Consider the following 23,692-nt stretch of genomic DNA (forward strand, 5'->3'; position numbering starts at 1 on the left):
ATTTTTTTGTGGGGGGGAACCTCAGTGAGTTTACAGCATCAGGAAAAGCAGTTTGCACTCAGATCCCAGAGCCCAGCTTGTGTCTTTTCTTCTGCCCAGTTCCAACCCTGGTCCCTGCTCCCGTCCCGGATGCTTATCAAGGTTCAATGGGGACTTCGTGTCCCCAGAGCACCCCTGTCCTTGCAGGGTCCCCTTTGCTCACTTGCTGAGAATCCTTCTGTGTTCTGTGCAGCTAAACTTTGGTCAGCCTGTGCTGTGCCTGTCCCCAAAGCTGGTCTGCAGTGGGGGCCAAGACCCCTATTGCAAACCCCTGTCTTCGGGGTGCTCTCCTGTGATTTACAGCCTACACCCGCTTGGGTGGGGGTCCCTGCATGGTGGTGGATGGAGAAAACTCCCTTTGCCGGGTCTGGGGGGAGTTTTCTCAACTTGGACCCCTCTCATCGTGGGGTGCAGCACCTGGGGGAGCTGAACCCCCTGTGGAGTTGCAGCCCGGCCCGGGGGTGCGGGCAGAGCGGTGCCGGTGCGGGGTGGGGGATGCCCGCGGTGCTGGAGGGTAGAGTGCGGCCCCATCCCGGGCGGGCGGCTGGTACCGGGACCGTGCCCCCCGACGGCAGCCGGGGCTCCAGCGCTCGGGGCCACCGTCCCGTCCCTCCCCACCGCTCCTCCGGGGCCTCCGGCGGCCGCGGGCAAAGTCCGTCCCAGCGCGGGCGATAAGGGCCGGGCCGGGGCGGGGGCGCGGGGGCCCGGGCGGCGGCCGGAGGAGAGGCCTGTCGGCGCTGATTTGCATAAGGTATATTGCCTAATGGTGGCGGTCATGGCTTGGTAGAGGGCGGCCCGCGCCCCGCAGCACCCGCCGGCCGGGGCGGAGCGGCAGCGGCCGCAGGGAGGGCGGGAGGCGCGGGGCGAGCGGCGGGGCCGCGCCGCCGGCGCCCGGGAGGATGGTGTCCCAGCTGAGCGCCCTGCAACGGGAGCTCCTGGGTGCCCTACTCAGCTCCGGAGCCACCAAGGAAGGCTTGATCCGTGCCCTGGAGGACATGGTGCCCGCCGCCGGCTTCGGCGTCAAGCTGGAGAGCCTGCCGCTGTCCCCCGGCGGGCCGCCCGACGGCAAGGCCGCCTTCCCGCCGCTGGCCAACGGGCACGGCAAGGGCAAGCTCTCCGGTGACGAGGGCTCGGAGGACGGCGACGACTTCGACACACCGCAAATCCTCCGCGAACTGCAGGCGCTCAACACGGAGGAGGCCGTGGAGCAGCGGGCCGAGGTGGACAGGATGATCAGGTACCGGTGGGGACAGGATGGAGACGGGGCGCACTCTGCAGCGCGCCGGACTCGGACCGCAGGTGCCCGATCCGACGGCCCTGGCACTAAGCGCCCTCCCTGGGGGTCGTTCCCGGTGCGCCCTGCCCGGTGGCAGGTCCCGGTGCGCCCTTGCCGCCCCGTGGTTAATCCCGGAGCTGGGTCCCGGTGCGCCCTGGCCCGGCGGGGCTGTGCCGCGGTCCCCGCGGTGTCGGGGAGCCGGGGGCGTTGGGAACCCGCTGCCGAGGGGAGCGGCAGGAAGAGGGGCCGCGTCTGGGGCAGGGAGGCCGGAGCCCGCCGGCCGCGTCCTCCTGCCCCGTCGGGTGCTGCCAGCCCGGCCGTCGCGGCGGGGCCGGGGGTGCCGGGGCTGCGGAGACTCGGAGCGGCCGCCGGCTCCGTCCCTCCGCCCTCCGTCCGCGCCGGGAGATAAAACATAAACTGCAGCACGTGGAGCCCGGAGTGTTATTAATTTATTTCTATAAATCATCAACAGAAAAATACACAAAGGGCCGCGATTAGGGCGAGCGGAGCGGCGGGTTATTCATTGCCGAAGTTGTAAACCGGGCGGGGAGGGGGGAAGGAGGAAACCCCCAACGGCGGCGGGCTGGGCTCCTGCCGGTCCCGGGGTTGCCGCTCCGGTCCCAGCCGTGCTGCCGGGAGCGCGGCCGCCGTCGGGGCGCGGTGGAGCAGCCCCGGGGCTGTCGGGGCGCGGGCGGCAGCGGGTCCGCGCCGTGCACGGGGTGAGGAGCGGGGCCGGGGCAGCCGGCGCTTCTCCCGCAGCCGGGGCACCGGGGCGATCATGGGTCGCCCCACAGCGCACCCGGGCCCGGTAGAAACAGGTCGGGACCCCCGCGGGGGGGCCGTTCCAGGGTGCGGTGGGGGCACCTCTGTGTCCCCCCTCACCTGGCACTGCAGTTTTTATACCTGTTTTGATGCCCCAGTGGCAGCCAGACTGCAGCACTGATCCTGCCCATACCATCTGCCAGCCCGCAAAGCCCAGGCTCAGCCTCGGCTCTTGTCCCCGGTGCCCCGGCAGTGGCATGCCAGGGCCTGGCAGGGGACGGGGACGCCACCATGGTGTGCGGTGTGCGCGGTGCTTGTCTCCAGGCCTGCCCCGGTACCGGCAGCACAGATGGTGCCTTTTGGGGACAGGGCTGGGCGGCAGCACCCGTGTCTGCCAAGGGGCTCAGCTGTGACATGCTGGGTGCTAAAGAGCCTCTGTGCAAGGGAGAAATCATTGCAGGCCTTGTCCGCTGGGTTCCCACCCCACCTGCGTAGCCTGAGCCCTGCACCCCTGGGTGCTCCTGCCTTTCCCCAGTCCCTCCTCTTGCTGGCTGCGTCTGTCCCCAGGGGTGCCCAGGCTGGCAGTGGGGGTGCACAGGATCTGTCCTGGGGTGGCTGCGCTCCCACAGGTGTTTCTGTGCAAAGTTTGCCTTTGGTGCAAACAAGAGCAGGCACATGTCCCTGAGGAGCCTTTGCAAAGAGCTCGTGTTTGCTCTAAGAGAGGCCTTTGTACTTGGAGAGGGAGCTGGGTAGGGGACTCAGGAACCATTTATTGCAGCCACGCACAGGGGCTAAACCCCCTCTGCCCCTGTTCCCCCGGTGTCAGCCTCCTGACCCCAAGGCAGGCTCAGTCTTGGGCTGTTTCTGTGTCCACGCTGCCCTTTCCTAAGACTGCAGCATGATCCAGGCTTGGCCACCCACCCGCGGCATGGGCAGGAGCTGCCTGCCATGGTGCCGCGGTCCTGAGCACTTTGCCGCGGCTCCTCAGCGAGCAGCACCTTTGCTTGGGCTCATTCACAGTGCCCAAAGGGCTTCAGCCGATGCGGGGGCAGAGGGGCCGTAGCCGCACCGCGGGCTGGCACAGCGGGTTCTCGCACAGCCCGACCAGAGAGGTGCCGGCAGCACATGGAGCCTGGCTCTGGGGCGAGACGCCCCACGGCTCCCTCCCTGCCCCGTCCCACCCGCCGCGGCTCGGACACAGATCCCAGGAGCATCCAGATCCCGGGGGCCGCGGGAAAGCCGCCCGCTGCTGGGGATGTGGCCACAGATACCCCAAGGAGGCTGAGAAATGTGTGGGGAGCGGCGGGCGCAGCAAAGCTCCCCGCGCCGATTCCCTGTGTGCACAGGGAGATGCAGATTAGATAGATCATTTCTGTAGGGAGCCGGGTTTATAATCCATCTGTATAAATTCTTGGCATATTTCTCCGAGGATGTGGAGTGTATTTACCTGTTTTCAAGGCTGACAAAGGGGGTGAGTGGGTCTGGGAGTCCCTGGGGAGCGGGACGGGCTTTGCCCCGACCCGTGCGTGGGGTGGGAAATGCCCCTTTCTCGGGCTGCGTTGTGGCTGCGCTTCGTTGGGATTCATTTTGTGCGACGAAAAAGAGCTTTTCCTTGCTTTCGGTGGACAATGAGTGCGGAGCCAGGGCTTTGAACTGGTTTTACCCTATTACAAAGCGCTCCCGGCTTGGCTGTTTGAATTTCTTTTTGCACTTAAATTCCTGGTGAAGATTGGACAATTAATGGGCTTTTTTCCATTTTGGTGACAGAACCAAAAAAATGGGCTTGTGTTGAATCAAAAGGTTTTCCCCGCTGGCTTTTTAGGTTAACCAAAAAAGAAAAGGAAAAAAAAAAGGGCCAAACAAACACTCAAACATTTCATTTTGGGTCAAGTCCAAACATTTTGTTTAACATGAAACAAAATGTTTGGGTTTGGTTTCAGGTTGTTTAACCCTTTTGAATACGGTCAATTTGATTTGTAAAGAGAAATCACTGCTGAGAAATGAAGACTTGAATAACTGTTTTGAAAGTGGAAGTGTGAAAACTGGACATATCAAGGTGAAGCCTTTCTCAAGAAAATGAAGGAAAATTTGGGATTTTTTTTTTCCTAATTCTCACATGTTTTTTACAGCCAAAACACTTCTCAATTTTATTTCAATTTGGAAATCACGTCTGTAACCACAAGTTACTTGTTTCACATTTTTAAGCGTGCTCTATTGCACTGGCTCGAGACTTAACGCTGGGAAAGCGATGCCCTTGGCTTAGCTGTGGAGCAGCCTGCTGTTAGAAACGCTAATGAGCTCCGTTCCATTAACTTATTATTAATCAGTAAATAGCCGGATCAGTTGGGTGACACGAACCGCTCACGGCAGAAGCCGTGGGCAGCCCCTGGGCGTGGGGACGGCAGCGCTGGTGTCCTGGCCATGCGCTGCCGGGCGTTTTGGGGACAGGAACGAGCTTTTCTGTTTGCGCCGCACTCAACCCCGCCGGGCATCCGGGAGTCGCTGTGTCCGTGTGTCTGTGCAGCTCTGCAGCGCTGTGTAGCAGGGTTCCCCTGCATGGGGGATGCGGGATGGGGCGCAGGGACAGCATCTCTAGAAGCCCCCGGCCCCTCCTGCCCGGGGGTGTGACAAAGCCCCCACCGCTAGCTCTTCTCAGGTGCTTCTGCTTTGGACCCAACCAGCTTTGTTTTCATGCTGCATTCGGGACAAAAAAGTAAGAAATATACTTCTTCTTTTTGTTTTTTCCTGTGACAAGCTGAAGGATCCAAAATAAGTGATGAATTGGGAGAGCGGTCGGACGGTTATTCCAAGCGCAGCGATCCAGTATCGCATTATTTGAGTGCATGACTGTGACCGGGTTCAGGCTCCACACCGATTTTTCGGCATTAAGACATTTCCTTTTAGTCCAGTGTCCTGCATTATAAATCTGGGCTCCTGAATGCAGCGCAGGTGCATTGGCCGGTTCCTCTGCCCCCGCGCTGTGCTCTCGGTGGAGCTAAAGGCACAGGCAGCGTTTTGATTTTTGGCTGTAATTTCAGTTGTTCCCTAAATTGGTGTAAGTTACCCCAAAGACACCAAAGTAATGCAGATTTTGGAAAGAGTCATTTTACATCGGGATCCTGCAGGAGCCAAATTCAAGTGTTTAAAAATATTCAAGAATGAGTTAAAGTTATTGGGGGGGAGGCTGGTTTTGGTTTTCCATTCAGGGTCTTGCCTGGGTTTGTGTTTCTGGTTTGACCTTTGCTTCTCAGCCCTTCGCATATGGCCTGTGTCTACGTTTTGCAGTTGCGGGAGGGTGGAAATAGGGTCTCTTTCACATGAATATTGAGATTTTTAGATGATTATCCCTGCAGGAATGGAAGGGAGAAGGTAAAGCGGCAAGTGGGTGGCTGGGGTCTGGTGGCCGTGCGGGGGTCCCTGATTCTATGACGAGCGCTCGAAGGATCTTGTGTCCTGAAAGACGTTTTGGAATAATAATAATGGGTTTCCATCATGGGAAGAAGCAAATACCAGGTGTCTTTCCCCCGCCAGGAGAGATTAACCCTTTGTTTCCCTCCCCACAGCGAGGACCCGTGGCGGGCGGCAAAGATGATCAAGGGCTACATGCAGCAGCACAACATCCCGCAGCGGGAGGTGGTGGATGTCACCGGCCTCAACCAGTCCCACCTCTCCCAGCACCTCAACAAGGGCACCCCCATGAAGACGCAGAAAAGAGCCGCTCTGTACACGTGGTACGTCCGCAAGCAGCGGGAGATCCTCCGCCGTAAGTACCCGCACCAGCGCTCGCCCTTTGGAGATGGAGGGGGGGAGAAGAGGTCCCCGTGTCCCCGTCCTGCCCGTGGGTACCCGATGTATCCGGAGCTGGGTGAAGAGCAGCCAAGCATCTTCCCCTTAACAGTTTTACAAGTAGAATGCATTTAAGGTGCAGGAAAACCAGGGCAGAGCCCGTCTTGGTCACAGTATTCTATTCGGGAAAGCAGTTAGATGCCTTTCCCACCTTTGTCCCCTTTTTCTCTCTGTTTCTTAAGACTGCTCATGTTCTGCAACTACTTGCAAAAAAAGTAGAGAGACAGAAAAGGAAAAAAAACCCTATAAATTACTCCTGTGTGTAGCACGGTCTTGGGGCAGCGTGTGCTATTTGAAATGCAGATGATTTTGACCAAGTACACAAACTATTGCTCTTGTGCACCTCTCCCACCACCTGCCCTGGGTCGGTCCCTGTTGCTGGAAGCAGCCGGTGTTTGACTGAGCTGCAGGTTGGGGCCCTGACCCCCCTGCAAAGGGCTCTGCCCCGCTTTTCCTAAAGGATGCAAAATACAGCGGATGGGAAGTACAGAAAAGGATTTAGCACCAAATACCATCGCTTTGAAAACACACCTTGAGACGTTAGAGCAAACAGAGCCCGCTCCAGCCTTGCCCTTCGTTTCGCCCCTTGTCACAGGGGGAAAAGCCATTATAAAAAGAGGGAGAATTCCCCTGCAAAACTGAGCATAATAAAACCCTCCCATTAATCTCCCTTTACTGCTGTGGTGACAAGCGCTGGGTCTGAGGCGGGACGCCGGGGAAGGTCACCTCTGGTGCCTGCCCGGGCGCGGGGCCGTGTCCCACCGCGCTGGGACGGGAGCGGGAGACGTCCCTCTCGGGGGACTTTGCTGTTGTCCTGCCTGGCTCCCAGCTTGCAAAAACCCACCCAAAACAAGTGCACAGTGGCAGAGACCCAGCCCATGAATATGCATGTGCTGCGCATGCCTCCCTATTAGACACTGTCCCCAAGGGATGGTGACAACTCCCTCACCCCCTTCCTGGGGTTCCACACCCGCTGGGGGGCAGAGAGCCGGTGCTGGGGGGCACTGCGCTCACTCCAGACTGTGCCAGGGCTGTGGGCTTGGGGTGTTGCAGGACGGGACACGGGGGTGCGGGACAGTGCCTCCGAGCAGCGGCAACAGGCCGGCTCACGTCTGCTCCTTTCTCTTTCAGAATTCAACCAGACAGTCCAGGGGTGTGGAAATAGGACAGACAAAAGCACTCAGGATCAGCTGCTGTTTCTCTTTCCAGAGTTCAATCAGCAGAACCAAGGGGCTGCCCAGCTCGACGACGCCTGCTCCGAAACCCCCAGCAAGAAGATGAGGCGCAATCGGTTCAAGTGGGGGCCGGCCTCCCAGCAAATCTTGTACCAAGCCTACGACCGTCAAAAGAACCCCAGCAAGGAGGAGCGTGAGGTTCTGGTGGAGGAATGCAACAGGTAAAGGCTGTCCTGCACCTTCTGCCGCATCCACGCCTGCCCCACAGCCTTTGTTCTGAAAACTGCATATGATGGTGGGCTCTTGGTGTGCAGCCCCAGGCTGCCAGCTCGCAGCTCGGCTTTGCTGAGCTTCCTGGCCCCTTTTTGTCCTGTTTTCCCCATCTGGGTGGTGGCCAGGGCTAAGTGAGCTCCATGCTGTGCCAGGGATGCCATGGGGATGCTGTTGGGATGCAGCAAGGGTGCCATGGGGATACCATGAGGCTGCAGCGGGGATGCTGCAGGGATGCTGCAGGAATGCTCAGGGATGCTGTGGGGATGTCGCAGCGTTACAGCAAAGTCAGAGGGCACAGGGTTGGCTTTTACACAATGTATGTAGCTCCAAAGAGCAGGCAGGCTCTTAGGAAGAGCTTAAATGCCCCCAAATTCACCTGTCCTCCCCGAAGCCCCGTCCCAGCGGTGCTGGCAGAGGACCTCCCGGCAGCACCCTGTTCCAGTGTGTCCCCTTGCCCCCACAGGGCTGAGTGTCTGCAGCGAGGGGTGTCACCCTCCAAGGCGCACGGGCTCGGCTCCAACCTGGTGACGGAGGTCCGCGTCTACAACTGGTTTGCCAACCGGCGGAAGGAGGAGGCTTTCCGCCAGAAGCTGGCCATGGATGCCTACAGCTCGGGCCAGCCCCCGCACAGCATGAACCTGCTGCTGTCCCATGGTTCCCCCCACCATAACCAGCCCAGCGCCTCACCTCCCAGCAAAATGCCAGGTGAGACCTCGGCGGGGCTGCTCGGGCAGTGGCGCGGAGCAATTGCAGCGCTGGCTCCTGTTTCTGCTGGGGAAAGGGGTGCTGAGCCCTCAGGGCCATGCATGGGTGGCCTTCAGGGTGGGGAGATGGTCATCCTGGTCCCTGCTGCAGCCTAAACAAGTGATGCTGGTGCGGAGAGCAGCAGGGGCTGTGGCTGCAGCGTTATGGCTGGGCGAGCTCATGGCGGGGGCTGGATTTCCACCCTGCCAGGGATAAATCAGCATTTGCTTGGTTGGTCGAATTCAGTGGAGTCCCCGTGCGGGCTGTGCTGGGCAGGGCAGGGAGGCAGGCTGACGTGTTGGCGCTGGGGCCTTGGGGTGCAGCCCATTGGTGAGCACTGGTTTTGGGTGGGGGAGTGTGCAGGTGATGCTGCAAAGCCCGTAGGAAGCTGCAGCAGCGTGTCCCAGCCTTGATGGGTGTGCAGTGCTAAACCGTCCCCATGCTGGAGCAGGAGGAGGTGGGTGAAGAAAGCTACTTGGGGGGTGCAGGGCTCACCCCAACCTTCACCTCTCCCTGCCATGGTCCAGCCCCGTAGCGAGGAGCTGGCTGGGGAGAGCAGACCCGACAACTCCCGAGGGATTTAAGCAGGAGATAACGCCCGGGGAGGGGGCTAATCAGGGTGGGTGGGGGTGGCGCGCCGTGGGGCGAGAGGCATTGTTGGGAGAACAATCCCCATTGTCCCCCTTCTTGCCCTCTGCCGCCAAGGTGGCTGCAGGGGGGTCAGCGTGTGGGCTGCACCCCAACTGCCCCCACGTCCCCCCTCGGCCACGGCACCGGCACAGCCCGGCCGGGGAGGCTCAAACCAGCCGCCTCTTGGAAATGACCCTGCCTGGCTCGTTACACACACCCAGCTCATTACAAAGGCAAATTAAAATAACCCCATGTGGCAGAGAGTCCCTGAGGGAAGGGCAAGGAGCCTGGGGAGGGGAGGCTGGGAGCTGGGGACAGTGCCAGTCCGTGGCTGGACAGGGGTCCCTGGCCGTTAGCAAGCGAGAGCAGCCCCCGAAGTGGTACCCGGGGGATGCAGCAGCCCTGGATGGGTAAGCAGCATCTGACCCCACTGCCACCCGTGGGGGACAGGCAGCATCTGACCCCGCTCCTGGGTACCGCTCATCACATAGGGCCCGCTGGCGGTGACCAAAATGTGACCCTGCCCCAGGAATGCCCCACACAATGGTGGGGACAGGGAGGAAGGACGTTTGCCCTCCTGTCACCGGCTGATTGCTTACAAGGTGCCCTACAAGCACATTGTCAGCAAAATCAGCTGTTTTCAGTGTCGGCTGGTGGGTTTTACAATACCCCACCAGCATGCAGCCCCGCGTTGTCATGGCGTTGTCCGCCCCCCGTGCATGCTTAATTGACAATTAAGCCGGGGCTTTGAACGAACCCCCCTGCCTTTGATGTGCCCCGTCCTGGCAGCGCCCATGCAGGCACCCCTCGAGAGCCTTTGTTTTCTGCTGTTAGGGGATGGCAATTCCCGTCACCGCGGGCATTTATCTCGGGGCTGGAGGGCCGTTAAGCCCCAACCTTTATTTTCCCGCTGGAGCGGTGGCCAGCAGGAGCCGGCTGCGGCTATAGGGCCGGTGACAGCCCATTTGGAGGGGCTTTTGAGCAGGGCAGGAGTGATGGCCGCGGCAGCAGTGGAGGGGTCAGGAGGGCTCAGCCGTAGGAATTTACTGGTGACTGGTGGTCGTATCCATCAGCCTCGCTGAGGAGGAGTAGGTGAGCATGGTGAGTGTGCCCACGGGGTTGTAGGTCTTGTTTGGGGGTGACAGGCAGGGGCAGAGCTGAGTGGTGACACTTTGGGGTCATTTGGTCCAAGCTGGGTCTGGCGGGCTTGCAGCTCCCAAAGCATCACTGAGGTCATCGCCGCTAAAACCTCTTCCAAGAGATGTTTGCAGTGGTGGGGGACCCGCTGCCTGGGGGGTGCAGGCTGTGCTGGGGCTGTCCCCACTGCCCGGCTGACCCCGCCGGGGCTGCCCATGCTGGGATTTGAACTGCCCTTGCACCGCGCGGCTGGGGCGCTCAATGCTTTAACAGCTTAATGACGGTGCTGGGACGCTGCCCACGTCCCACCCTGTCCCCCCTGGGATGTCCCCCGGCACAAAACGATGGGGCTGGTGGTGAGGGGCAGCTGCAGAGCCGCTCCGGTGCCCGCAGACAAAGGGATCGCCCGCTCCTCGGGACGTCAGCAGGGTCTTGCAAAAGGGCACAATGACGGCCGGGCAGGGGTGAGAGCTGTAAAAGTCAAACATCTTCCCGACCTCTTCTGGGGGACCCATCTGTCAGGCCTGGAGCCATAGTTTTTAACTATTTGGAGGTAAATACTTAAAGCCTATCTATCTCGGAGGCTTCTCTCAGACTCTGGACTTTTCCCTTCCTAGGGGGTATTATCAGTGATCTTGGTTCCGTTTGATTTGAAGGTCACTCGGGGCTTTATCTTGGTGCTGTAGACTCTGGCTTATGCCATTTTTATCTTCAAGAGCCCCGCAGACAATCAGCGCATTGACGAGATTAGGTGACACGCCACCCCGCTCGCCAGCCACCCCCCGCCTCGTCCTGCATACAAAGGGCTGCCCAGTGCCCACTGGACCCCCCGAATCCCCGTCCCCATGGTCGGGGGTCGCGGTGTCGCCACCAGCGCCTCCTTGGGGGTCCTACACCAAAATGTGCTCAAGGCATCCCTCTGTCCAGCAGCACCTACGCTGCAATATCAGAGTATCAGAGCAGTATCAGAGCAATCAGTGCACACACACACACATATGAATGTACAGCATTTATCTATATTTTTTAGATATCTCTGTAGATGTAGATAACAAAAATAACTCGGTACCACCCTGAGATTCTTTCTAAACCCAAAGGCCAATTTGAGCGTCTTGACTTTCTCTTAAAGAAAAGCCTGTCAATAAACCCTCAGTCCAGAGGTGCTTCAGTTTCTATCTGGATCCTAAACGTTGTTCCTTGGGGTATGTGCTGGTTCTGATTGTGGACCCGGTGCCAGTGGTTGTAATATTTTACTGTCAGGCACATTGTGGGGCTCGGTGGGTACAGTGCACTGTTAGGAGCTTTTCCCCGTTTTATGGGGGGTAATTAGGACTTTATGACAGCAGCAAAATGGGAGGGTCCAGTCCCCATAAACAGGTTTATAATGGATATAAACTACGCACCTCTGTAACTTAGCAAGATTAACACTTTAGGGACAATTTGAGTGGCAGCCTGAAATCAGAGGTGCCTGGACCTGCGTTTGGGACGGTGAAGTGGTCCCGTCACCCACCCAGCTGCTCCCGCGATGTCAATAGCTGCGGCATCGCTGAGTCCAGCGTGACCCCAAAAATGGCACTTTGCCTTTTTCCCCCAACTTGGGGGGGCAGTCCTTGGGTCCCTGCGGCCACTGAGCAGGCGTGGAGCGCCCGGGGCCGTTGTGGGGTTGGGCATCGCTGGTGATTTGCAGGATGTTTGCAAAGCTGCAGGCAAAAGTGCAGCCAGACACTGGTGAGTAGCAGAGGTTGGGACGTGCCATGCAATGGCCAGGGCTCCTGCTGCATGGGAAATACATTTACAAGTACAGTGAGGTTTGGTTTTGCTTTGGGTTTTCTTTGAAGTACAATTTAATCATAGCAATATGAATTAAAGAAGAGAACGAAGCTGCTTCTTTGCTTTCGCCTGCCAAAGACACCAGACTGGTGTCTACCTAGAAAATGGCACAAGCCTGCAATGAAAACAGCAAAGTTATTGATTATTGCCCCAAATCCCCCCATTGCTCTCTCCACCCCAAAAGCTGGGTTGGGCACCTCCTAGAAGCCAGAGGGTGCTGGGGTTGGCTGCTGGGAGCTGTGGGTGCATGGGACCCCCAACCAGCCGGGGGTCATGCTGCCTGTCCCCATCCCCCTTGGCTCAAACACAGGGTTAAGGCTCCACGGCCGGACCCTGCGGCTTGTCTGGAAACACGGGAAAGCAGTAAAACATTTCACGGGCAGTGCAGCTCAGAGGCCGCACAATAGCTGGGTCCCATAAACAGACTTTTATATTACGGCTGTAGCTCCAGTAAAAACCAGAAAAGCCTTAAAGAGGAAAGGCTCTGCGGCCAGGGCCGTTCCCGCTGATCCCCATCCAGGCTCCTCTCTCGGTGGCTGCGGGGAGAGGCCGAGGAGGAGTAAATCTCTTTGCGCGGGGTGGGAGAACAGTTGTGTTGGGCATCGCTGGCTGTGAGAGCCCCAGGAAGAAACCCCCGTGTCCCCCTGAGAACCACCAGAGCCGTCCCCAAGTGTTCACCCCATCCCGGGGGGGCCTGTGGTGGGGACAAGGGGTTGTGCTGGTGGGGGACAGCTGGTTCCCAGGGCTGGGCACCCCTGCCATGCCTGGAGCCCGACCTCGCGCTGTTCAGGAGGGTTAATCTTCATCGAGACTCGGAGTCTTCAGTGGTTTTATCTGGAGAACCAAAATCTCGGTCACCCGATTATCTGGCAATCCCAGCGTTGGTTATTGTTTCTCACACAACAAAAGCGTAGTCCTTTGGCTTGCGGGGAAAAGCTTTAACATCAGCTTTTAACTTTGCGTATGTTTTAAAGACAACTTGATGACTTCGGGTGTCTTGGCTCGTGGGTTACAAGCATCCTCAGTTGGGTAAACCACGATCTGGGGATTAAAATGGCTTTTCTTTTAACTGAAAGCTTCACTGAACCCAAAAGAGATTGAAGATTGAGCAGAACTCTGATTTTCTTTCCAAGAGGAGCTGCCTGTGCTCCTTGTCTATCTTGAAGATCATGCTCAGAAGAAAGGGCTTTATTTTATCTCCCCCCATTGTTTAACCCGCGCTGCGGGATGTCGGGCGGCAGCGGCCGCAGCACACGCTGCACGGGGCCGGGGCCGCGGGAGGAATGCGTGTGACAGTGCCCCGGTTGGGTAATGTTTACCCTGTGCGCAGCAGGGACGTCCACTCGGACCGGCAAATATCCACCTGCCAGAGGACATTCTTTTATTATCAGGGATAAAAGGGGTCTGCTGGGAAATGATCAGGAACCAGACATCGCGGGGAGATTCCTATCTGTGGGGCATGTTTAACCAGCTGATGGGGAAAATTTGGAGGTAATTAAAGAGTGACTTTGCTGTAGTTTTGGAGGAGGGTGTGAGTAGCCATCTGCACTTTGACAGGTGCTTTTGGAGCTTGTGGAAAGCTTCTGGACTGAAGTTCTTACTTCTTTCCTGTTCCTCAATTCAGCGGTTTTCAGAGTAGCCCTTAGAGCATCCTCTGCCGAGCCAGCCTGCGTCCGCTCTTCCCCCCACACACCTGGGAGAAGGAGCCCCCCAAATCCCAGGAGGAACATCCTTTACCTGGGTGGGTTTGGGAGCTGTGCTGGGGCAGCCGAGAAGCCACCAGCTTCTTCCATAGGCAGAACTGTTCTGGCTGATGGTCATTTTGGGGAAACATCCCCAATGCCACTCTGCAGCAGCCGGGTTCATGGGTGGGCGATGCTCTCGGTGGTCTTGGTTGGCAGGGTGGGCTTCAGCCCATGGGTTTCTTTCCCAGGAGAGCAGTCGGCTCTCTGTCTGTCCATCACCTGCTTCGATCCCGGGGCAGTTCAGTGAACCCAGCCGCAAGCACAGTGCTGGACTCCTCGTAATAAATGGCTTTTCACTGTAGTCATCAAGGCAGTCTCTTAAAAGACGCTTTTGTTTCCCGTGGGTTTTCCTCAGTTAATTATTTGTGATCTGTAGATGCCTTTCCATGACACATGGCTGATCATATGGTTATCAGTGCACGGCGTTTTAGCCAAATTAAATATATTTGTACAGAAGACCTGTGCTTGAGCCAGATTTCCCTTCTCGGCAGTGGTGGGCTGTGCTCTGATTGAAGGTTTGTATGTGTCTGGTCCCTCTGTTTTCCTGCAGTAACCTGTTAATCATACACTTGTCGAGAGGGAAATCGGATGCAGAAGGGCCTGAGAAGAAAGCGAGAGGAGTCGCTGTAGGGAGCTGGGCAGCGCTGGCCTTGCCGAGGGAAGAGCTCTGTGCAGAGTCGCTCCCCACGGCTCAGGGTCCCCGGGATGGTGTGTGAGAGCTGTGGGAACATCACAGGGATTTGCACAATGGCTGCAAACGAAAGCACAAGGGACGAGGACAGGTGTCCCTGGCCCAGGTTGGCCCTCCTGGGGAGCAGCTTTTTCCACCCCATGGCATGGGGACCCATGGGCAGCGTGGGGGCTGCAGCCCTGCCTGGGTGCTCAGCACCCCTCATGGTCATTTTCTGGGTGTAATTTCAGAAGATGGGGTTTGGGTGAAGCTGGAAAGGGAGGGACACGTTGTCTGGTGCCATCCCATGTCATTCAAAGGTGTCGTTTAGGAGCTCACCCATCTGTTTTGCATCCTTGTGCTGCGCACACCAAGGGAGCTGGGGAGGGGTGCGGAGGGTCCCCTTGGCAGGGCCACTTTCGGGGTGTTGGCACAGCCAGGGCACCCTCACCAAGGTGCCCATGGGTGATTGCGGCTCCTGGTGATGTTTTGCAGGGGTGCGGTACAGCCAGGCGAGCGGCGAGGCGGCGGCGTCCTCCGGGGCCATCAGCCACCATGGCGGTGGTGCCATGGTCACCACCAGCCAGGCGGTCCTGCAGCAGGTCTCCCCGGCCGGCTTGGACCCAGGCCACGGTTTGCTCTCTCCCGACGGCAAAATGGTGAGTACACCTGGGCTATTGTGGCGGCGGCGCTGATAAGATAAGAGGGCCCAGCGGGCAAAGCAAACACGCTTTCCCCGGGTTTCACACGCGGCCCGAGCCGAACAATGGGGCATTGTGGGGACGGGGACGCGGCGCGGGTGTGCGACTGTCCCCACCGCCCGCCTCAAAGGCGGCACTCGGCCCCCACGCACCCCGGCGGGCAACGGCGTGTTTTCTGAGTGCAGCCCATAAATCTGACAGAGCCCTGCTCGGGGTTTATTGATTGCATGCCTCGCGGATTGAATGTGTGCTGGGTGGATCACTGTTTGTTTTCTCCTGCCAGTGACATGGGTATTGATAAAATGCTCATTCATTAGTTTTTCCCGGAGCCCTTCCCAAGCCTGGAGTCTCTCCGGGGAAGCACTTTCCTTGCAAGCAGGGACCTTCTTGTCCCAGGGCATCTGACTCGGTACTGCCAGCTCCAGACCTCCCGCCTGTCCCTGTCCCCATCCCCGCCTGCTCGGGCTCTGCTGCGAGGGCTTTGCTGGGCAAACACCAGTGGTGACAGGCGGCAGAGACGGGACATTGCCATCCCCACAGGGTGCCTGATGCCTCCCATGCCGGGTGCTGCACAACCACTGCAAAAAAGTGGTTGTGGGTGCAGGTCTGGGCTGGGTTTGCAGTGCCGGAGCGCTCGGGCTGCTCCTTTCTGTGGGTGCCTGGCTGGCGCAGAGCGTTTTGGAGGAGTCCCGAGGGAGCGGGGCGAGGAGGGGCCGGGGGTGACGGGGAGGACGGGCCGGGGAGCGCAGCCCTTCCTCGCAGCTGGCTGCTGGAGCTTTGCGTGTGGCCGCTGCTTTTTCCGGGAGGAGGTTTTCTGCTGAAAGCGAAAGTCAAACACGGCACTGGGTGACAGGGCGAGCCCGCTCTTCCTCGGTTTTCACTTCCATTTTCGGAGGGTTGACCTTCTTGGGCTGTCGCATCAGTCTCCTTGCACAGCTGGGTGGCTGTGTCGGGCTCGGGATCCCCTCCCTCAGTATGGCATGATTTAATTTTGCTTCTCCTTCTGCTGCTCCCTGACTCACGAGGGTCCCCGTGCAGCCCCTCGGGCTCCGACACTGACCCTGCAGAGCCAAGTGTCCCCCACCAAGCAGGGGGGATGTTGCCAAGCGAAACCCCAGCCTTCCCACACGCTCCCTCCACCCTGAGAGCACCCGTATCTCCCCAGGGGTGTGTTGAGCCTCATAACCCTGAGCCTTGGAGTCATAAAATGAGTCAGGATTAAAGGCAGCAGGAGGCAGCGAGCGCCCAGGGTGGGGGACCTGGGGACGAAGTGATGCAGAGCTCAGTGGCTGGGGCTGCCAGCACCCCCCTGGCAGCTCCTTTTGCATGGCCCGCATCTGAGGGGGTTTTGCTGGAGGGACCCTCGGATGGGGCCGGGGGAGCTCACAGCAGCTGGGCAGCACGGGAGAAAGCCGTGGGGAAACGCAGCGGGTTAAACTGGGAAAAGCAGCGGATTAAGCTGGGAAAGCAGCCTGGTGCAGTGCGGTAGGCAGACATGCAGCAGCAAAACTGTGGAGTTGTCCCCGCTGCACGGGCATCGCACAGCACCCGATGGGACCGCACCGGCCCTCGGCCGCATGCAGCTCTGCCAGCTTATCTCTGATCTTCAGGCAGGGCTAGCTAGTGCTTGCTAGTGATTTAATAAAAATATGCTGTAGGCTGTGGTTTCTAGTAAGTAAACATGTGCCTTTAATACCCCACATGAAACCAAGAGCTGCCAAGGAAGTTGCAGCCTCTGAAGGCAATGGCTTTGTGCAGGGAGGAGCGTTACTGAGGCTGCAGAAAGTTTTGGTGGTTCACTCTTTCACGCTCCGGTGTTGCTCTGAGCCGTGGTGGTGCCGGAGGGTCTCTGTCCAGGGTGCAGGGACTGAAGGGCCTTCTCCAGTTGTGCAGTCTCCGGAGGGTTTCTTTTGGGCTCAGTGCTTTGGGTCTAAACCCACCGCGAAACGAGCCCAGGCTGCGGGCGAGCAGCGCACACTTGCCGCGAGCTATTTGTCTTGTGCAGCCAAGTGTGCTGTAACCTGGCCTTGAAGAAACTTTGAAAGTGGAAAATACCGGATCAGGAAATATGAGTCACTCCTGGGCTTTGGAATTTATTGATGGATTTGTTTCAATTGCAACGGGGCTATCTCCAACTCACATGTGCAAAATAAACAAGGCGCTGGGGCTGGTGTCCAGAAGTGTCACACGAAGAGCTGAAAGAATGGTTCGGGATCGAGGTTGCCCAGTGCAAGAGGTCTAATTAGAGGGACTAGGAGAATGTGCAGCAATTAAAGAAATCAGGCACTTAGCCCCTGTTTGTGGTGGGGACCAGCTCCAGTCCCCTGGACACACTCCGAGTGCCTTTGTGTGTCCGATCCCTGAACACTGACCCGAGATCCCAGGAGCTGGCTCTGGCCAAGCACACCTGCCCCATCCCACCAGCACCCTGCCTGTTGGCAAAAGTGATGACGAGGATCATCGCTGTGAGGTGCTTTCTATCTCCTTTCTGTCTTTTTTCTTTACCTGTCCACGTTTATACTTCCCATTTTCCTCTACAACTGTGAGGGTGAGAAGTTGAATGTTGAGAGTCCTCAGCTGTCCCCGAGAGCTGGCGCTTGGACTTGGGGGACAAAAAGGCAAAGTCTCAGGATGTGCTGTGTCCTGGTGCCATGCTCCGATGGAGCTGGAAGCCGGTGCCAGCAAAATCCTTCCTGCTGCTGCTGCTTTGCTGGTGATTAATGCGAGGCTCAGCATCCCAGCCGGGCTCTGCAGCCCCGGGCGGTGGGAGCTGGACTGGCGTGTCCCAGCGAGGCTGCAGCCATCCCGCCTCTCAAGAGGGGTTGTTCCTGACCCCCCGCAATCTCCCTGCCGAGGCAGGCAGGGCAGGGGGCCGGGAGCATCCCCGCGGCTGCGTCTCTGATGGGGGCTGTCCTGCCTTATTCCTTTGGCAGATCCCCGTTTCAGGGGGTGGGCTGCCCCCGGTGAGCACCCTGACCAACATCCACAGCTTGTCCCACCACAACCCGCAGCAGTCCCAGAACCTCATCATGACGCCGCTCTCGGGAGTCATGGCCATCGCACAGAGTAAGCGCTGCACCCCGAGCTCAGCCCCGCGTGGGCCCCCTTCCCACGACGGGGAGGGGGACACCCCATCTGCTCCCACCAGTGCTGACATCCCTGCTCTGCTCTCCCCCTGCTCCCAGGTCTGAACACCTCGCAGGCGCAGAGCGTGCCCGTGATCAACAGCGTTGCCGGCAGCCTGGCGGCCCTGCAGCCGGTGCAGTTCTCCCAGCAGCTGCACAGCCCGCACCAGCAGCCGCTCATGCAGCAGTCGCCCAGCCATATGACGCAGCAGCCGTTCATGGCCACCGTGACCCAGCTGCAGAACTCGCACAGTAAGGGTTCGGGCAGTAGCTACGGAGGGAAAAGCCTGGAAAATAAGTTCAGATGGAAAACAGGCTTGTGCTCTCCTTGTGCTTGCTGTCCCCTGCCTCAGCTCATGCCCTTGGCTGCCGCCTTTCTCCCGTGGATACCGGCCAGCGCGGGGCTGTGAGCGGGATGCAGGCGGTGCGGGGTGGCCACATCTCGCCCTGTCCTCTCCTTCCCCTGAGCCACCACCGTGTCACATCCCCTGTAGGGCCCCGCTGCTGTCCCACAGGTGGGCTGCAGCCCCCACCGGTGTTTTTTGTACAAACTTCATTTTTCCTTCTGAGTTCTTATTGCTAAAACACATGCTTTGCCGAAGGAGGCAGCCAGGCCCATTGTACTCCCTGCAAAGCAAACCCTTCCCTGCTGTGCCCCGAAGGGATCTGGCTTTACCCCTTGGGCTCATCCGTCACCCCAGCCCTGCTCCAGCGCCAGGCTGGGATGAGCTGGTAGCTGAGAAAGCAGTGGCTTACAGGCAGGTGGTGGTTTCTTTCAGTGGCTCATTTTATCTTGCTTATGTCCCCGCGATGCTCGTTCCCTCCCAGCACCCTGCAACCTGCCGTAGCGTGGCGCTTGGATGCTCTGCCCCGGTTTTCTGTGACGGCTGCTTGTCTCCTCCTCTCTGCAGTGTATGCACACAAACAGGAGCCTCCCCAGTATTCCCACACCTCCCGCTTCCCCTCGGCGATGGTGGTGACAGACACCAGCAGCATCAGCACACTGACCAATATGTCTTCCAGTAAGCAGGTAATGGCCGGGGTGCGTGGAACAGTGTGTGGAGGTGGAGCGGGGCTGTTTCTGCTTTTCCAGCACTGAAAACCTCATCCCAGCCCCTTCATGGTCTCTGAAAACCTGCTTGGGGATGGCGTAATGGGGAGTGGGGTGATGGTCCAACCGTGCTGGACAGCGGGGACTTGTCGTGGTGGCATCGGCTGGACCATGCTCATCCCTGGGGCCGCTTCCCCAGTGTGGGAGCATCCTACTGGGGTTCAGATTGGGCTGGGAAGGTCAGGACCAAGCAGGGTTTAGTGCTGTTGTGCTCAGGGTGAATTGACCCCGGTTGGAGTTGAGCGGAGGAGCTGGGCTCTGATGTGCCCCAACTTCCCCAGCCCATAAGGCAGGACATAAGGTAGGACTTATCCTTGTTCAAATCAGGTGTGCGAAGCCTTGCTCAGACAATAGTCCCTTTCTAAAAGCCACCTCTGGGGACTGTGGGAAATATGTGGCCCTTATTGATTGCTAGATAAATAAGAGAGAGCCTTGAACTTGCATTCAGATAAACTTTCTTACCGGGGTTTGACAGGGGAGAGGAAAAAAATGTCTGCAATGACCACAGAGTAAATACAGTGTGGGATTGCTGTGAGAGCCCCCTCCTCGGAAGAGGCTGGGGCTGCAAAGGGGAGAAGGGGAGCTGCCCGGGGGTTTGGGGTGCCGGGGAAGGGGTGATGAACACCACTGTTCCCAGCTCGGATGGGGCTCTAGCGCTTTGCAGTGACATTTATCTGGCGCTGGGTCGGGAGGCGGTCAGGCCCGGCTCCTCGGCAGCACCATTTCCTCCGCTCGGCTTTATCGGCCCATCTGCTGGGCGCTCAGCCCGAACCGCCCCTGATTAAGCGTGTCCCCCCCACCATGGGCGGCCTTTGATGCCGGGACTGGCCCAAAGAAGCCCAGGGCGCTCAGGAAATGTCCCTGGCTGGGTGACAGCGCCCGGCCATCCCTGCTGCCCGGCGATCAGCCGACCCTGACGCCAGCACTGCCCGGGGTGATGGAGGCTCCCTCGATTTTCCCCCTCCATCACGCTTTTGCACTTTAATTAAAGCAGGAGGAGGTCTGGCAGCTCAGGAGGGGGGAGATGGGGCCAGGCCCCTGTGGCTGCTGCCATGGGTGGGTGCAAAATGCCACAGGGACACCCCCATAGCCCCTTGTACGTGACAAATGAGCGCAGGCTGGTTCTGCAAGTGCTGAGGCAGCATCTGTCCCCTGTCCCCCTGCGCAGGGCAACAGAGAGAGCTGGGGTTGTGTCCCCCAGCGCAGCCTCCCAGCCCCTGGGGCCTCTTTTCCTACCAACCATTCCATGTTCAAGCTAAAGCTGGAAAAATGCATCCCTGAACATTGATTTGTATTTTTTTTCCCAGCAGTTGCCCCTTTTGTTAGCAAACTTGCCCTGCAAATGCTGCTCAGCCCCCAAGTGGCTCAAATGCCCAAATATTTTTGCACAGCCCACACGAAACCCCAAGCCCTGGGTCTTGGGGTGCTGCTCCCAAGCAACCCCGCTTTGCAAGAGGAGAGGGATCCTCCTGCAAAGCACAGAGCGAAACCTCCATCATTGTCCAGCAGCTCTTCTGCACCTGCCGCCCCCACACCAGACCCTGCAAACCCAGCTGCTCCCGGTCCCGCTGGCGGGGACAGAGGCTGGAGGGACATCGCAGTCCCCCCCGCTGTCCCCTCACAGCCTGATGCTGCGGGGTCGCTTATCAGATGTTGTTGTTTAGACCTGGAAGGGGCAAATACCTCCCGGTTCCTTTGACAACGCTTGAGGCCAAGCCACCATTTTTATTACGTTAGCAAACACCTGATAGCCGCAGCCCATCCCTAATGACATGTCACAGGAGGCTCCTGGCGTCTCCTTATCTCCACGTTACGATGTTTGCTGTGTGCTCCAGCCCACAAGGTCACCCCCAGCCCCCCACCCCTGGTGATTGGGGGGGACCCCAGGTGTGGGGCCCATCTTGAGGGAGGGAGAAGGAGCCGCTGTGGTGGGATGGATGCGATGGCGGAGGCTGCTCAGCTCTTTCCCCGCCGGTGACAGCAGCTGGGGGACAGCGATGCCCGTGGTCCCCAGCCCCGCTCCCACCCCAGCACGAGCTCCTGGGCTCAGCCTCACACCCGGCTGCTCTTGGCAGCGCCGCCGGGCTGCGCGGCACCATCTCTGCCACAGCTGGGCACAAACAGGCCCTTTTGTAGTATTATTATTTTAGGGAGGGGGTGGTAATATCTGGCTCAGAAAGTACTTTCCCATTGTGTCCCCCTCAAGGGTGCTGGGGAGGGCTCAGGTCCAAGCAGGGCTCGTGTGGCACCACCAAGGTCCTGGGGTGGTGTGAGAGGTGATGCCTCCAAACGCTTTGCGGTGTCCCTGGAACCCCCCACAGTGCTGCCATCACCTGCCCACCAGTGACCGCGCTGCTCTCTCCCTCCGCAGTGTCCCCTGCAAGCCTGGTGATGCTTCACACCTCGCTGCTCTCGCTCATAGCAACGGGACCTGATTTTCCACAACGTGCTGCTGGAGACCCGTGCGCCGAGCCCGGGGGGTCGCCGCAGCGAAGCCCAGCGCCGCAGCGAGGAGCCCGGCGACCCCAAGCGGGGCCGGCGCCTCCGGACGCCCCGTCGCTCTGCTGTGTCCCGCAGGGACGAGCCCGGACCCGTGGGGTGCCGCGGACCCTGCCTCTCCTTCCCTCCGCGCAGTATTTCCAAGACATGTCTTGGGGATTTTGTTTTTCCTTTCATAAGTATTCGCCTTCCAAGAGGCCGTTGGCTCTCCCGAGGAGCGAGGAACAAGCTGTGCTGGGACCTGGCAGAAGGGGAAGCTGGATAATATTTAAGTTGTACTCCACCCGACGGACTGAGAGAGACTTGGGTCTGTTACTTGGCATTTGGAAGGAGAAATAGCGTGTGCTGTTGAACTGAGCCAATTAAACTGTAAATATAGGTACAGTCTGCTCCATCCTCACCCTTCCCCACTCTTATACATAGAGATTTATATAAAAGAGGTAAATTTTGTCTAATGGATGTAAACTGCTGTAATTAAGTGCAATTCCCCTGTCTGTATATATTGTTCCCAAAATCTCTTTGCCTTCTCCTTTTTTTTTTTTGTCTTTGGTAAAGGTCAGAGCTGAGGATGGTTTTGTATTTCTCTTTTTCCTTTAAATGAGTTAGTTCAAAGAGCTGGGCCTACGCAAGGGGCTGGTCAGGCAGCACCGGTCTCGGCTCTGCGGGGGGACAGGCAGACGCGTGTCCTCCCGCGGTGACATCCTGCGGGAAGGAGGGGTGCGGGGTGAGCCGAGCGCAGTCCCAGCAGGTCCTGGATGATCCCAAGGGACTCTTCTGCTTTTGGAGACTCTGACGTGGGCTGTCGTGGGGTCGGGAAGCGCTCAGTAGCCCTCTTGACACGTCCAGACCGTTCAGCTTTGGCTGTTTGCAGGTGAGCCGGTAGCATTTGCTGCTACAGAGATGAGTGAGGCCGCAAGAAATTCTGGTAGGATCTTCCTCAAATGGAGTTCAGAGACTGTCGCCCTGTCCTCCCCTCCTTGGGGTGTGGAAGGGACTGGGTGCCCAGTTACTGCCTCATCTTCTGCCCAGTAAATGGCCAGTATGGGTGGCTTATTTCCCACCGCTAGCATTTTTCATTAGCAGGTTGATGATGAGCCTTGCTGGCTCCATCCTTATGGAAAAACATGATGCTCCCGTCCTCGTGGTGTCACCTCTGGGCTGCAGACAGACAAAGGGACAAGCGCTGGGCTCTGATGTGACCCCCCCAACCCACGGTCCCCACCTGGCAGCGGCTCCTGGAGGAAAAGCTTTGCAGTGAGATGTCCAGGTTGTGAGCGAGCCCCGCGCTGCGGTGAGGACACGGGGCTCCATCCCCCTGGCCAGAGCCCTGGGCTGTTTGGGTGCCCATGTCCTGCCTCCCGGAGCTGCAGAAGCTGCAAAAGGCGTCTCCCCCCTCCCGTGAGACACAAGCTCCTCCGTACCTACGGCCCTTCAGAAGTGCATCTAATGCTCCCAGTTGTGCAAAGTTTTCAGGAACTTGGCAGCTTGTGCCGACTGCTAAGAGTGACTTGGAGAGGTGGAGAGCAGCAGAGGTGCCTATGGATGGATGACTACTGCTAAAAAGAAAACCACTGGATGCTGTCTTTGGGGCAAGAAAGGCTCTTTTGCTCTGTGTTTGTACAATGCCTCGTGCAGTGGGACCCTAACCCTTGCTGGGACTAATAGGAGTTGCCCTGTGGTGAATAAGTCATCATGAATTGGAGACCAATATGCAGAATGACATTTAATTTAATGTACACCATAATTAAATACCACTTTTTCTGACTCATTGCTGCGACGTGGTCTGTAAATTCCCCAGCCCTCACCTGCCGTGGTTCGGCAGACGTGGGGCCGGCAGGCGGGACGCAGGCTGGCACTGGTGACATGTCCCCTGCTGTCCCCTGCAGTGCTGGTCCAGGCTTCCCCTGCCTCAATGTGGTGAGTCAAGCGGTTCATATGAAGCCCCAGGTACCAGCAAGAGGCTCTGGGAGGTTGGGAGACCCGTGTCTTTGCCCTCCTGATGATGCACTAATGATGTTGCCCTTAGTCCGGCGCACTTTATTCCTCATCCTCTGCTGAGTTTAGCAGCAGAGTGTTAAGCAAACCAATTAGGAGCTGAGTGCCAGACAAAGCCAAACCCCCTTCCTCCTGGA

The 23,692-nt window shown here is 58.5% G+C and overlaps 1 protein-coding gene across 3 annotated transcripts; it reads left to right on the forward strand.

Annotated features, from left to right (window-relative positions):
* The first annotated feature begins 758 nt into the window (after positions 1-758).
* HNF1B (HNF1 homeobox B) lies at positions 759-23,324 on the forward strand. 3 transcript variants are annotated; one of them, XM_021288688.2, is made up of 9 exons: positions 759-1,276; positions 5,641-5,840; positions 7,055-7,319; positions 7,835-8,076; positions 14,620-14,783; positions 17,759-17,891; positions 18,011-18,202; positions 18,862-18,980; positions 21,433-23,324. In XM_021288688.2, exons 1-9 carry the CDS (start codon positions 939-941, stop codon positions 21,451-21,453), a joined length of 1,674 nt encoding a protein of 557 aa, XP_021144363.2. In that variant the 5' UTR covers positions 759-938; the 3' UTR covers positions 21,454-23,324. The 3 variants fall into 3 exon arrangements, with proteins under 3 accessions (XP_021144363.2, XP_064892768.1, XP_064892769.1); XM_065036696.1 differs by having other exon boundaries at positions 765-1,276; positions 7,133-7,319; XM_065036697.1 differs by lacking the exon at positions 759-1,276 and adding an exon at positions 4,194-4,790.
* Positions 23,325-23,692: the final 368 nt, after the last annotated feature.

The sequence above is a fragment of the Columba livia genome, chromosome 20, assembly GCF_036013475.1.
Source record: "Columba livia isolate bColLiv1 breed racing homer chromosome 20, bColLiv1.pat.W.v2, whole genome shotgun sequence".
NCBI classification, from domain to species: Eukaryota; Metazoa; Chordata; class Aves; order Columbiformes; family Columbidae; genus Columba; species Columba livia.